A 13,683-nucleotide genomic window follows, 5' to 3' on the forward strand; every position below is an offset into this window, starting at 1 on the left:
TCACGATAAATATGAATGAAAATTATTGAACAACAAAATATTAAGATAGATAGATAGATAGATAGACAGACAGACAGACAGACAGATTGATTGATAGAGATAAACTTTCAGTCTTAGTGGAATCTAATTCCATTGCAAGTAGGGTTTCATTTTTTTTTTACTCATCACCTCATAATTAATGATAGTATCTAGCACATAATAAGTGAGGAAGTATCCACACTGATGAGAGCACAGAAATATTTGAAAATCAACATATGACAATAAAAGGAAAGTTCTTAACTAATATAGCTATTGAAAGCAATAGGTCATTTCAAAAAGTAATAGGCTTCTCTCACTGAAAGTCTTCAAGCAAAGGACTGAATAATTTATTAGGTATTAGATATGGATCACATTAGATGATCTCTGAAGTACTTTCCAAATAGAAGATACTGTTACTCTGTGACTTATAGAGGATCACACTGTCTTAACAGCCATATTTGTTAGAAACTAGAGATAATGTAACAAGCACCAACATTTCAGAGGCTTCAGATGATCATAGCTGTAAGTTCACCACATTTAAGAAGCCTTAGAATATAAGAAAGTGACACAAAAGAAATTAGATCTTGAGTACAGAAGAGAACATGAGTTTGGAAGATGTATCTGAATTATTGTGTAATAAGAGGAATCAATTTAGAGAAATAATTCTAAGCATCAAGATTGTGAAGGTTGAGCTTGATTGCCCCATTTTGTTCCTGGACACTCCTTAGATTTAAAGACATGGGTCACAGGATTGTGTTAGCTTCCAATTCGTTAATCTATGAACATGAATATAGGGAATAAATAATTAGAAACTAAAAAAGGAGTTAATCTTTTATTAATTGTCATATTTCTCAGATTCCTGTGATCACCACAGAGAAGGAGATAATTTCAAAAGAATCAGGCATAAGAGAACTTCAAACTCATGGTGTGCTTAACACAAATAAATCTATGACACTGATAGCAAGTCAACTATAAATTCCACTCCCACTTTCAACATAAAAGGATTAGGAAGAAATATGCTAGGTTTAGGGTAAGAATTGGGAAAGTTCATAATACTTGTCAGAATTTTGAATTGACAAAATTACCTTGTACAGGTCAGGTTAATTACTTATCTAGTATTTGCAGTTATCTAGATTCAATTTTAAGTGCATTCATATCTTGGGGTGGAGAAAGTGGAAGGAAGCTATATATTTTATAGACAGTCTAAACTGATAAATAGAATTCAGTAGAAATTTCCAGGAAAACCCCCACAAAACTGCAATAATGAAAAATGAGTAATTCTTTGCCTTGGGGCACCAAATCTTGAGAGAACAAAAATTTAAAGGGAAAGTTCAATTTTTTAAGTTATCTTTACATTTTGATAGTTCCTTTACTCCCTTCAGTGACATAGGAAACTACTGATTTTAGTACTCTGTTAGCCAGAAAAATTAGTTAAAATAAGGGATGAAGGTTTCCAGTAAGAATTCCAAATGAAAGGCTATTGTCAAGTCTAGTTCCTCTAATAAAACGTCAGTAGATATTTACAAAGGTGTCAGCTGAAGCAAAGATGAATAAAAGGAAACAGCTATGTCAGCAACGTATTCCATTTTGTCCAAGAATGCACAACAGGAAAGCCTGTGGTTGTTTGAACATTGTGCATTGAATCCACTGGGATCTAATCTTTGGCTAGAGTTGTAGCAGGACCCAAAGCTAGTCATAAGTATGTCATCAAACATTTATGGTTGTTTTTTGTTTGTCTGTTTGGGTTTTTTTTTTTCTTGTTTCATACTGGGCTTTTGTTAATCAGTACTCATATGAGACTTTCCATTATCTGCTCTATGATGTCAATTTTTTGTTTGTCTTTTTTTCTTATCCTAACTATAGCATTCTGTATCTCTTGAATTATTTATTCCAAGTAATCCTGAAATCCTGATGACCAAGATATTATTTTCCTCTGAACTTTTATATTTCTATAGAAATTTTGAGATTTCTATATTTTTGGAGGGTCTGAATATTTCACCTAGGGTCTTTCTTCTATAACTGTTCCTGGGCTATTAGTGTCTTGCTAGTTCTACCCAGTGTGCACAGAATGCCTCCAAAGAGGTGATCTTTCCATCTCTTACCAGAGTAGTTCATCTCTATGCTCCAGTTTTAAAACACTTTCTGGGGATATGGGGCTCTTCTATGTCCTAACCTGACAACATCTTCCCGCTTTGAGGTTCAATCAGTATTCACAGATCTTCACTCCTATTCCCACCCCTGGAACACAATTGGTGAGAATAATACTGACTAGACCCTGAGTGGTGGAATTGGAACAAGACATATGGGGCCTCTTTCTTAATTACACTGAATTATCTTCTCACCAATTACCTCTGGGTAAGATCCAAACCTCCCTTCCTTGAACTTAAATATCTCCATCCCAAAGAAATATCTCATTATATAAATATATATTTGTAGGACATCTCTGATTTCTGTTTATTTGCTTGAATAAATGGGTTTATTTGGGATTCATTATTTATAATGGCCTTTTATGTATGAAAATTGCATTTAATGGGAAAGAGTAAGGTCAGTAAGTAAAAACTAAGGCCTACTGTTCTACATTTTTTTCTTGGTTGCATTTTTCCCAACTGCATATAGAAATAATTTTTGAAATTTGTTTTCTTACATTTTGTAATCCAAATTTTCTCCTTTCCTGCCTCCCCTCCACCGTCTCCAAGGTGGCAAGCAACATGATATGTTATTCATGTGCTGTCATGTAATACATATGTCCATATTCATCATCTTGTGAAAGATGCTTTGCATGTTCAAAAAAAAAGTCATGAGGTAAATAAAATAAAAAATGGAATATTTTGATTTGCATTCAGATTATATCAGTATCTTCTATGGTGGTAGATAGCCTTTTTCATCAAGTTTCTTGTTGGGGTTGTCTTTGATTCTTGCATTGATACTAGTTAAGACATTCATAGTTGATCATTCTGCATTATTGCTGATATTGTGTACAATGTTCTCTGGTTCTATTCTTTTCACTTTGTATCAACTTCATATAAGTCTTTGTAGGATTTTTTGTGATTGACTTGCTTATCATTTTTATGGCATAACAGTATTTCATTACAATAATATAGTACAACTTGTTCAACCATTCTCTAATTGATGGACATTCCTTTAGGTTTTAGACCTTTGCCAAAACAAAAATAGTTGTCATAGATTTTTTGTATAGATGGGTAATTTCCCCCTGTCTTTGATCTTTTAGAAAATAGATATAGGATTAATATTGCTGGGCAACAAGGTACATACAATTTAATGGATCTTTGAGCATGGTTCCAAATTTCTCTACAGAATGGTTGTATCAGTTCACAGCTCCACTAACAGTGTCTTACTGTTCAATTTTCCCACATTCCTTTCAACATTTATCATTTTCCTTTTTGGTAACATTAGTCAAACTAATAGGTGTGAGATAGTACCTCAGAATTGTTTTAATTTTCATTTCTCTAATCAAAAACGATTTGGAACAGTTTTTTCATATGACTATAGTTCTAATTTCCTCATCTGGGAACTACCTATTCATATTCTTTTACCATTGACCAATTGGGGAATGACATGTATTCTTATAATTTTGACTCATTTATATATTTGGGAAATGAAGCCTTTGTCAGAGACACTAGTTATGAAATTATTTTCTCAGGGTTTTTTTTTGTTGTTGTTGTTTCCTTTCTTGTCTTGGTTGCACTGGTTTTGTTTGTGCCATATTGTTCTTCATTTTAAGAAGATTTTTGTTTCCCTAAACTATCCATACTTAGGGAGCCAGATTTAATTTTGATTCAGACCCTTTTCACCTAGTGAAGTATAAATTGGTCATCCTGGTGGCCTTCTCAAATCTCCTTATGGGAATAATCAAAATCTCCCAAATAGAGATAATCATGCTTTTAGACACATATAACAATGTTAGCTGTGAGCTGCATTTGGACATCCTGTGTGTACATAAATATTTTTCATGTATTTATACATAAATTGCCATTATTTCTGTATATTATCAGTGAAACCCAGAAAGGAGATATAGAAGGAAATATTTCATTTTTTAAAAACCTTTACTGTCTATTTTAGAATAAATACTATATGTTGGTACTAAGAAGAGTGGTAAGGATTAGGCAATGGGAGTTAAGTGACTTCCGCAGCATCACACAGCTAGGGAATGTCTGACGTCAGGTGTAAAAGTAAGATCTTCCACTTCTAGGCCTGTCTCTAAATCCACTGAGCCATCTGGCATCATTTGTTAAAACCATAGACCATGCAAAATAGTTAAAATTAGGAAATAAATAGATAACTCAGAAGGATATTTGTAGCAAGTGTCTGTCTAACTGTCTAAGATACATTAAGATCTAATTCAAATTTCTAAAAATATAAATATAATGACAACACATATTTTATTACGTATATTTAAAATATAAATAAAAGATATTTTTTAAAAAACAATAGGCATTTCCCCCCAAAAAATGGTCAAGTATATGGACAGGCAGTTTTCAAAGGAAGAAATCTAAGCTATCAGCTATATTAAAAATGTAATTTTCTCAACTTCTAATTCTGAGATATTATGGTGATCTTTTTAAGAAATAAGACTGAAGTAATATTCTTTTATATGCGCATATAAGTATTTTAAGTAATATATGTGCATTTATGCATATATATCTATATCTACATTAGGTTAATACATCTGTAGTTATACAGATAGATAGAAATACAGATTATAACTGGAGTGATGATGATCTGGACTTGAATTTTGTCTCTAAAAATTCCTAGCCATGTGACTATAGGCAATCCATTTAATCTTAGTCTGATTCCTCATCTGTAAAATATGGATGCTAATGCCTTACTAGGTACTGAAAAGGCTCAATTGATACAATGCATATATATGTACTGTATGTGTATATATAATTATATTGCATATATGCATATATCAATATAAACACATATATATGCTTATATACATATACTAAATATGTGTAGGTGGACATATTTATGAGTATCTGATGAGGCATGTCTTGGACATTGGACAGGTGGGAATAGTGTCTAGGATTTAAGGAAAGGTACAGCTTTAGCATTTTTGGTAGCTCAGTTGATAGAATGGAGGACTATAGAAATAAAATACTTAGATATCCTTAGGTCACTGATTCCACTACAGCTTAAAGGAGGTAATGCCTTTGGGTAGGTAGGTGGTGCAGCGGATTGAATGCTGAGCCTGGAGTCAAGAAGACTTATCTTTCTGAGATCAAATCTAGTCTCAGACACTTATTATCTGTGTGACCCTAATCAAGTCACTTAACTCTGGTTGCCTCCATTTATTAATCTGTAAAATGAGTTGGAGAAGGAAATAGCAAACCATTCCACCATTTTTGCCAAGAAAATATCAAATTGGATCATGAAATGTTACATATAACTGAAAATGACTGGACAACAATAGCTCTAAAGGTAAGAGGTTGGGGCAGAGCCATTTTGGATCCGGAACTGGCCTGGTGTCATTAGAATCCTTGCTTGGACAGATCTTGTGGTGAGTGATTAAGGACTGACTGATCTTTTCTTTTAGGACTTAGGCCTGGGTTGGCCAGGGCTGCCCTGGGCCGGTCTATCCTTTTCTCATTATTCCTTTTTTCCTCTCTTTCTCTCTTTCTTTAATTCCTCATTGTATTATTAATTAAGGTCTCTATAAAACCCAGTTGACTTGGGTATATTCTTAATGGGGAATATTTCCCTAGCGACCACCTTATATTTGATTTTAAACAAGACACTGTAGTGAAAACATATTTCCTGCTGTCACAATTTACTCACCCACTCTTATATCTACTACAATTTATATCTTCCATTATTTTAACTCTTACAATTTAAGTCGTCCACAATTTTAACTATTACAGTTTATGACTCCCATTCTTTTAACTGCCACAGTTTATGGCAGACAACTATTTTAAATATAACAGTTTATGGTGACCACGAAGAGACTGCAGCTTTGCTAGGGTAAAAAAAAAAAACCTCGGCCAGAGAAATGTGGCTCAAAATTTTTTTTTTCTAGGCATCAGATATTAAAGATTAAATCAGAAGATTGAGATATTTCGTTTTCCCAAAGTGGTTACCCCAAACTGTAAAGATTAAAATTTAGGGAAATTGAGGCAGGTAGAAATTAGTTTCTCTCTACAAGGAGTATTATATTTTTAGAGGTTTATTAAAAGTTAAGGATTAAAAGAAAATACAGAAAAAGAAACACATGGTGCCTAGGCCACAGAGGCCTAGACAAGACCTCACCTACATTATGGAAAGAGCTGCGTCTGCTCCAAAATGGAAGTCCAAAAAAGAGACCCCGCCTACGGGGAAGACCCTTTAAATAAAATTTTGTTCTCGTCCCAGGTGAGAATTCAGTGAGATTAGAGGGCATTCTGGGAGCTAGCAAGGATTCTTGGGGAATGGAGTCCAGAGTTCAAATCTCAATTTTACATTCCCCCCATTTGATCCTCTGGGAAGAAGTCCTTCCCCAAAGGATCATAAAAACATAATCAATTTAAAGATTACAATAAGTTGAGGATAAGAGAAAAAAAAGAACAAAACCAATAATTGCTGGACGCATTGACAGAAAGCCAGTTAGGGGGCAGTCCCCTTTGGCATGAAAGTATACATACAAATAAATGTTCAATCAATCACACCCAAAGTTCAATTTTGTACAACTTGTGGTCTGGAGGCTTCTTCATGGTGGCTTCTCCAATAGTTCAGTTCTGGATTCAGAGAGGTAGCATCTTCTTTACCTAAAATTCTTCTCAAAAGGAATTTAAACTTTGTAATTTAAATAATAATATTTTTACATTCCCCCCATTAAGAGAGTGATTGAAAAAAAAACAGGATCACTTAGGGATGAATGGCTGAGGTATGAGGTATATGAATCAATTGGCAAGAGATATTAAAAAGATATCAGAAAAATCCAAAAAAAGAAAGCTTCCTGGATGAAAATGTAGACTATCAAAGTCTTATGTGTAAAATTCCAAGTAAAAAGAAAAATAAATCTATAATAGGTCCTTGAATCAGGGCCCAATCAAAATGATCTAAGCAATGATGTATTTACCCAGTCAGTAGCCAGGACTACAGGAAGTTACCATACTACAAGAGGCAGAAAAGGGGACCGATTTTGGAGTAGCATGAAAATAGGAAATTATTTAATAATATGACTTACTAGGAGATATGAAGGAATCAATTAAAATTGGAGGAAGAATTTACAGAATAGGAATTTGCCAATGGGGTTAGTAGAAAGAAGAATAATCAGTATATGTTTTCAACCATCTCCATTTTGAACTCATTTCCTTTGCTTAGCAAACCTACTAGAGAGAGAGAGAGAGAGAGAGAGAGAGAGAGAGAGAGAGAGAGAGAGAGAGAGAGAGAGAGAGAGAGAGAATTGTAATGTTCTGAAATACTAAAAAATAATTATATTAAAAGATATAATCTTCAGCAGGGGAATGTTTTCCATCATCTCAGAAATTCCCTCTCTGTGTCTCTTAGGAGACATTGTCTCTTGGCACTTCTATTAAGACATTAATTGGCTATGTGGGACACTAAATCATTAAACTGAGATATCTCATTTTATTGAAACCATTCCTGAATATTTATCTATTTAGACCTAACCTTTTAGCCTTCATATCCTCATTTGAAGTCTAAGAATGGTTAGCTAGATTTATAGATGTGGCCTAAATTGGGGGAACTATCAAAGATTCCAAAGTGACTTATAAACTTGTACTTTCTTATCTTCATAAATATCTATTATGGATCTAGAGTACTGACAATCAGCCTCTGTCAGGATTTGGACATGATTCTTTACCCTATATTCCAAATATTATCTCTAATTCTCAATGAAATTCTGGAAAATAGAAAGGTAAGTAATGAAAATGGAGATCCAGAGTGGTCTTGCCCAGTCTTATAATATGCAAATAGTTAAATTACGCCCAGGACCAAGTTAACTTGTTACTTGATCCAGAGATTTATCTAGCAGTAAGCTTCCTTTTGAAAAATATTTCTGGAATTAGCTTATAGGAGTAGTTATATTTGAAACAAGCTGACACTTGGGAAGTTTCACCTAGTTCTGCCCTCAAACATTTATCAAAAAGGTTTTTCTTTGTGGTAGTAAACCTCCCTTATTCACTAATAAAAGAGGAAAGTTCCAGTAGCTATAAGAAGGGTTAGGATAAATTATTAGATGATAAAACATTTTATAATTGAGTACAAAGAGTGATGAATATGAATTCAAGATGATCTGGGTTTGAGTTCCAACTTGTTTTTTTTTTAATTTTTTGATAATTTTTTCTAATAATTTAGTTCATTTGTAATTCTATATATTTTATGCATTTAAAACTTTATTCTGAGAAGGGGTTCATAGATATCATCAAACTGGCAAAAGTTTCCATGGCACACAAAAAGTGTTAAGAATAAGTAGTAAAATTCTCAAACTGAAAATTTGATTTGATCTATGAAATATATTGTGAGCTTACACATAATTCCCAATGTTGCCCCTACCTGGTAGATTGTTGTGTCTTCTGCTCTCTCTCCTTGTAATGACTTTTAAATAAAGATCTTAAACTGGCAAGTGAGGGAAGTAGCTTTTATTTAAGGATGGATTCTTGAATATAAGGATGAATTCATGAATATAGAGAGTAAGTCATGAAAAAATGCCCATGTTTAGGAAACAAAAAGATTTAGGAAAAGAAGAATGAGTGCTTTATCAGTTATATGGTATGCTTAGCTAAAATCTCATCTAAAGATAGAAATTAATATGATAGATTCCTCAGATATCATCAGAAATGGAGTGGTGTTGCCTTTATGAGTCCTCCTACCTGTCATAATCTACTCTAACTTAATTTTAAAGCAATTATTTTTTTTAATTTTTAATGCTTTGATTTTGAATAAGTCATTGACATAGCTAAGAAAGTAGAAGAGAGAAGGTAGGCAAGAGAAATAGTGAGAGAAAAGCAAAAATAAGGTATAAAAATTACAAGTGAAGCAGCTCTAGAAAGAGTTAAAAAATAAAATGGGAAATTAAAGAGATATCAGCACATAATATATACCCAGAACTGTATTAGTTACTATAATTATGAATTTGGAAGCAAGAATATATTATAAATTTTTGTAAAACCAGTGTTACAGCAGTTACAGATACTAGACCTTATTAAATATGTTAATTTTTAAAGAAATAAAATAGGGCATACAATTATAGCTGAAACAAGGAAAATATGAAAATGAACAGAGATAAAGGGAAGCAGATTTTGAGACAAGAAAATAAAGAGGTATAAGAAAAGATGGGACAAGTGGGTAGTACTATGGATAGAGTGGCAGTCCTGGAGTCAGGAAGATTCATCTTCATGAGTTCAAAATCTCACCTCATACACTTGTTTTACTAGCTGTATGATCCTGAGCATGTTGCTTACCCCTATTTGCCTCAGTTACGCATCTGTTAAATAAGTTGGAGAAGGAAATGGCAAACCACTTCTGCATTTTTGCCAAGAAAACCCCCAACTGGAGTAACATAGAGCATACATGACTGAAAAATGACCAAACATCAAAAAGAAGAAGGAGATGAGGGGGAAGGCATCAGACAGTGCTTTGTATTAATTCTAACTTAAGAAAATTAGTTACCAAGTTTTCCAGGGATTTTTGTAACTGACCACCTCTTTGATCTAAATAAAAGATCCTGTTACTACTTTCTGTTTCTGATTTTTATTTTCTTTTTTTTTCATAGGAGTCATAAACAAAATGTCAATATTTAAGGGCAGGAAGGAAATGCAAAAGGCCTACTTTTTAAAAGCATGCTTTTAATTGAAGAATTCTTAGACTAAGGATTTTCTTTTTTATTATCTCTGAATCATTATTGGGAAGAAAACGAAACCACAGAAGAAATTAATAAAATGAACAATGCCAGTTCCAGAGGATATTTCATCCTGATAGGTTTCTCTGACCAGCCTCAGTTGGAGAATATACTGTTTTGGATTATCCTGATATTTTATTGCTTGACCATTGTGGGTAACATGACCATCATCCTGATCTCCTGCCTGGAACCTAGACTCCATACTCCCATGTATTTCTTCCTCTCCAATCTTTCCCTACTAGAACTCTGTTTTACCACCAGTTGTATACCTCAGATGTTGGTCAACCTCTGGGGGCCAGAGAAGACAATCAGTTACATTGGTTGTGCCATTCAGCTATATGTATTCTTATGGCTTGGAGCCACTGAGTGTATTCTACTTGTTATCATGGCTGTAGATCGCTCGGTGGCAATCTGTCGACCATTACATTATGTTTCTATCATGCACCCCCACCTCTGTCTTCAGCTGGTAATCCTTGCTTGGGGAAGTGGCCTGATTCAGTCAATGATCCAGGTACCATCTACCTTACATTTGCCTTTCTGCCTTCACCACAGAGTGGATGATTTTGTATGTGAGGTACCAGCCATGATTCGCCTGTCCTGTGGGGACACTGCTTATAATGAGATTCAGCTATCTATATCTAGTATCATTCTCCTGGTAGTGCCTTTGGTCTTCATTCTGATCTCCTATGGTGCCATCACCAAAGCAATCCTAAAGGTGAAGTCTACAGCTGGACAGAGAAAGGCATTTGGCATCTGTGGCTCCCACCTTTTAGTGGTATCCCTCTTTTATTGCACTGTCACAGCTGTCTACCTTCAACCAAAGGGCCAATATAGTCATAAACAAGGAAAGGTCTTTACCCTCTTCTACACTGTAGTCACCCCCACTATGAATCCTCTGATCTACACTTTAAGGAATAAGGAAGTAAAGGTGGCATTAAAACGGTTAGGGGAAAGGAATTGGGTGTCCTGGGAGAACTGTAGAAAATGACAAAAGGGAAACAAAAAATTAATGCTAGAAATACACAACGGATACACATAAATAACCATATGCACAGTCACATATATAATTGTATAAAAACACATACATATGTACTCAGAGAGAAATGTGTATGTGTATCAAATCTATCCACAAGGTTCTTTAAAAGATAAATAACTAAAAATGACAGGATAACCGTATAAGGCTCTTGCTCCCAGGCCTTTCTGCACATAGCTCAAAGAGAGATCCCCCTTCATGGGCCCAATATTAATTTTGGTAGCTTGTCAGTATACAGGTTTAAATGTGATCTTTTTCCATTGCTCTTGGGAAACCTCATCATAGTTCAAGTTGAATTCATGAATCAGTCCTGCTATCAGAATCAAAAGGTAAGAAATAGGATGGGTATAGAAGATAACAGAATTGGAAGTAAAAGATTCATTAGGGAGGCAATCTGAGGTGTTTTATTGGTTACTTTACAATCATTTCATTCTTTATAGAAGGAAATAGATAACACAAAGACCTAGATTAAGGTGGGCAAAAGACCCAATTACATAAGCTTCTTGGAATTTATCTTCCGTAGTGTTAAGAAAAATGTGAATCAGCATTTGGGGGTAATTCTTGAAACCAAGCTTCACTTAGGTTTAATTTATGCTTTAAATCCATAGCTGTGGTTTCCCTGTAGTCATATCCCAAATGATCATTGACATCAAGTGATGACCACAGAGTTCATTCAGCCACAGAAGTCCAATAGAAGTTAGAACAGTCAATGAGGATTAGAAGGTAGGGCACAAGAGTAGAAGGTTGCAGAAATGAAAATACTGATAGACAAACCAGCCATGATTGACAAAAAGAAATAAAAATTTTCTTAGCAAGGGAAATAAACAAACAGTGGGAGAAAAGATGAAATATTTTTATTAAAGGGAGAGAGGTAGAGGACTTTTGCACACATAGTTCACAATTCTGGTTGGTGTGTTCATCTGACGTATGTTTTCATCTGACAGAGGTATTAGGAAATAATGTCTTCTCCCATTCTTATAATAATAACAGGAAATCAGTAATTTCATTTTTAAGGGACACTCTAAGTTTTAGTACTAATAATGAAGCAATAAAAAAGAAATAAAACTAAAGGATTGATTTGAATCCTATAAACAGTAGAATATTTTTTCATATGATTATTGATAGCTTTGATTTTTTCATCTTAAAACCACTTTTAACCTTGAGCTATTTATTTTATGTTAACTAAGGGATTATCAAACTTATTGTTTAAAAAATTATTATGGTGGGTCAATGGAATTGATTAGATACACAATATATGGGGGAAATGACTATCAATCTAGTGTTTGATAGAACAAAGATTTTTGGGATAAGAAACCATTATTTAACAAAAAGTCCTGGGAAAACTGGAAAACAGTATGGTGGAAACTAGGTATACACCAATATCTCATAACCTACACTATGGTAAGGTCAAAATGAGTATATGATTTAGACACAAAGGGTGATACCATAAGCAAATTTGGAGAGCATAGCATAGTTTACCTAGAAAATCTATAGAGAAGGGAAGACTTTATGACCAAACAAGAGATAAAGAACATTATAAGATAAAAAGTGAATAATTTTGTACTTATTTTATTAAATTAAAATAATTTTAAATTAATTAAATTAAATTAAAAGGTTTTTTTTGGTACAAACAAGACCAATATAACCAAGATAAGAAGGATAACAATGAGATAGGGAAAATATTTTACATAAAATTCCTGTTAAAGGCCTTACTTCTCAAATATAGAGAGACCTGGGTCAAATTTCTAAGAACAGGCTATCAATAATCATATAAAAATGTTCTAAATCACTCTTGGGTAGAGAAATGCAAATTAAAACAACTCAGAGGTACCATTTCTCACCTATCAGATTGGCCAATATGACAGTAAAGGTAAGTGATAAATATTAGAGGAAATGTGATAAAATTGGCAAACTAATGCATTGTTGGTGGAGTTGTGAACTGATGTAACAATTCTGGAGGGCAATTTGGAACTATGCCCAAAGGACTATAAAGCAATAAACCCTTTTATCCAGTAACACCACTACTAGGACTGTATCCCAAAGAAATAAAAAAAGTAAGGGGAAGGACCTAATTGTATCAAAATATTTATAACAGCCCTTTTTGTAGTGACAAAGAATTGGATATTGAAGGGATGTCCATCAATTGGGAAATGACCGAACAATTGTGGTACAGTTTAATGATGAAATACTATTGCACTATAAGAAACAATGAGCAAGATAATTTCAGAAATAGTAGGAAAGGCCTACATGAACTGATGCAGAGTGAAATAAGCAGAACTAGGAGAATATTGTACATAGTGATAGCAATATTAGCTACTCTTAGAAATACAATTATCCAGAAGAATTCTGAGGGACTTATCCAAAGAATGCTCTTCACCTCCAGAGAAAGAACTATTGGGGATGGATTGCAGATCAAAGCATACAATTTTTCACTTCAGCTTATTTGTGCTTTTATTTTGAGATTTGTATATGGATAAGAAGACAAGAAGTTTATTTACATTAGTTGAAAAATTTGGTCATGGTTTGTGTTACTTGTATAACAGAAATCTAAATAGGAATTAGAGATTAGCAATTCCAGTGTCAAGCAATTTAGTTTTGGAAGCCTTCAGAGAAGTCTGTAAAAAGGAACTACTTGGGGCCCAGGCACCTTAACCTTGGCTTCAGCTCCACCTCGGTATCCTCTAAAAGTGCTCCAGAAGTTGTGAGTTATCCATTTGCCACATTTTCTATGATTGAGTTAATTTTCCCTTGAACTTTGCTTCCTACTTATACT

General features: G+C 33.9%; 1 protein-coding gene across 1 annotated transcript; it reads left to right on the plus strand.

Moving 5' to 3' along the window:
• The first annotated feature begins 9,697 nt into the window (after nucleotides 1-9,697).
• On the plus strand, nucleotides 9,698-11,532 carry LOC100022932 (olfactory receptor 2H2-like). The gene has a single exon (XM_007483885.2). It carries the CDS (start codon nucleotides 9,918-9,920, stop codon nucleotides 10,863-10,865), a length of 948 nt encoding a protein of 315 aa, XP_007483947.1. The 5' UTR covers nucleotides 9,698-9,917; the 3' UTR covers nucleotides 10,866-11,532.
• The last annotated feature ends 2,151 nt before the right edge of the window (nucleotides 11,533-13,683 follow it).

Source organism: Monodelphis domestica, chromosome 2, assembly GCF_027887165.1.
Source record: "Monodelphis domestica isolate mMonDom1 chromosome 2, mMonDom1.pri, whole genome shotgun sequence".
NCBI lineage: Eukaryota > Metazoa > Chordata > Mammalia > Didelphimorphia > Didelphidae > Monodelphis > Monodelphis domestica.

Coding starts and splice junctions, on each gene's coding strand:
- LOC100022932 (XM_007483885.2), top strand. CDS start 9,918: ATGAACAATGCCAGTTCCAGAGGATATTTCATCCTGATAGGTTTCTCT.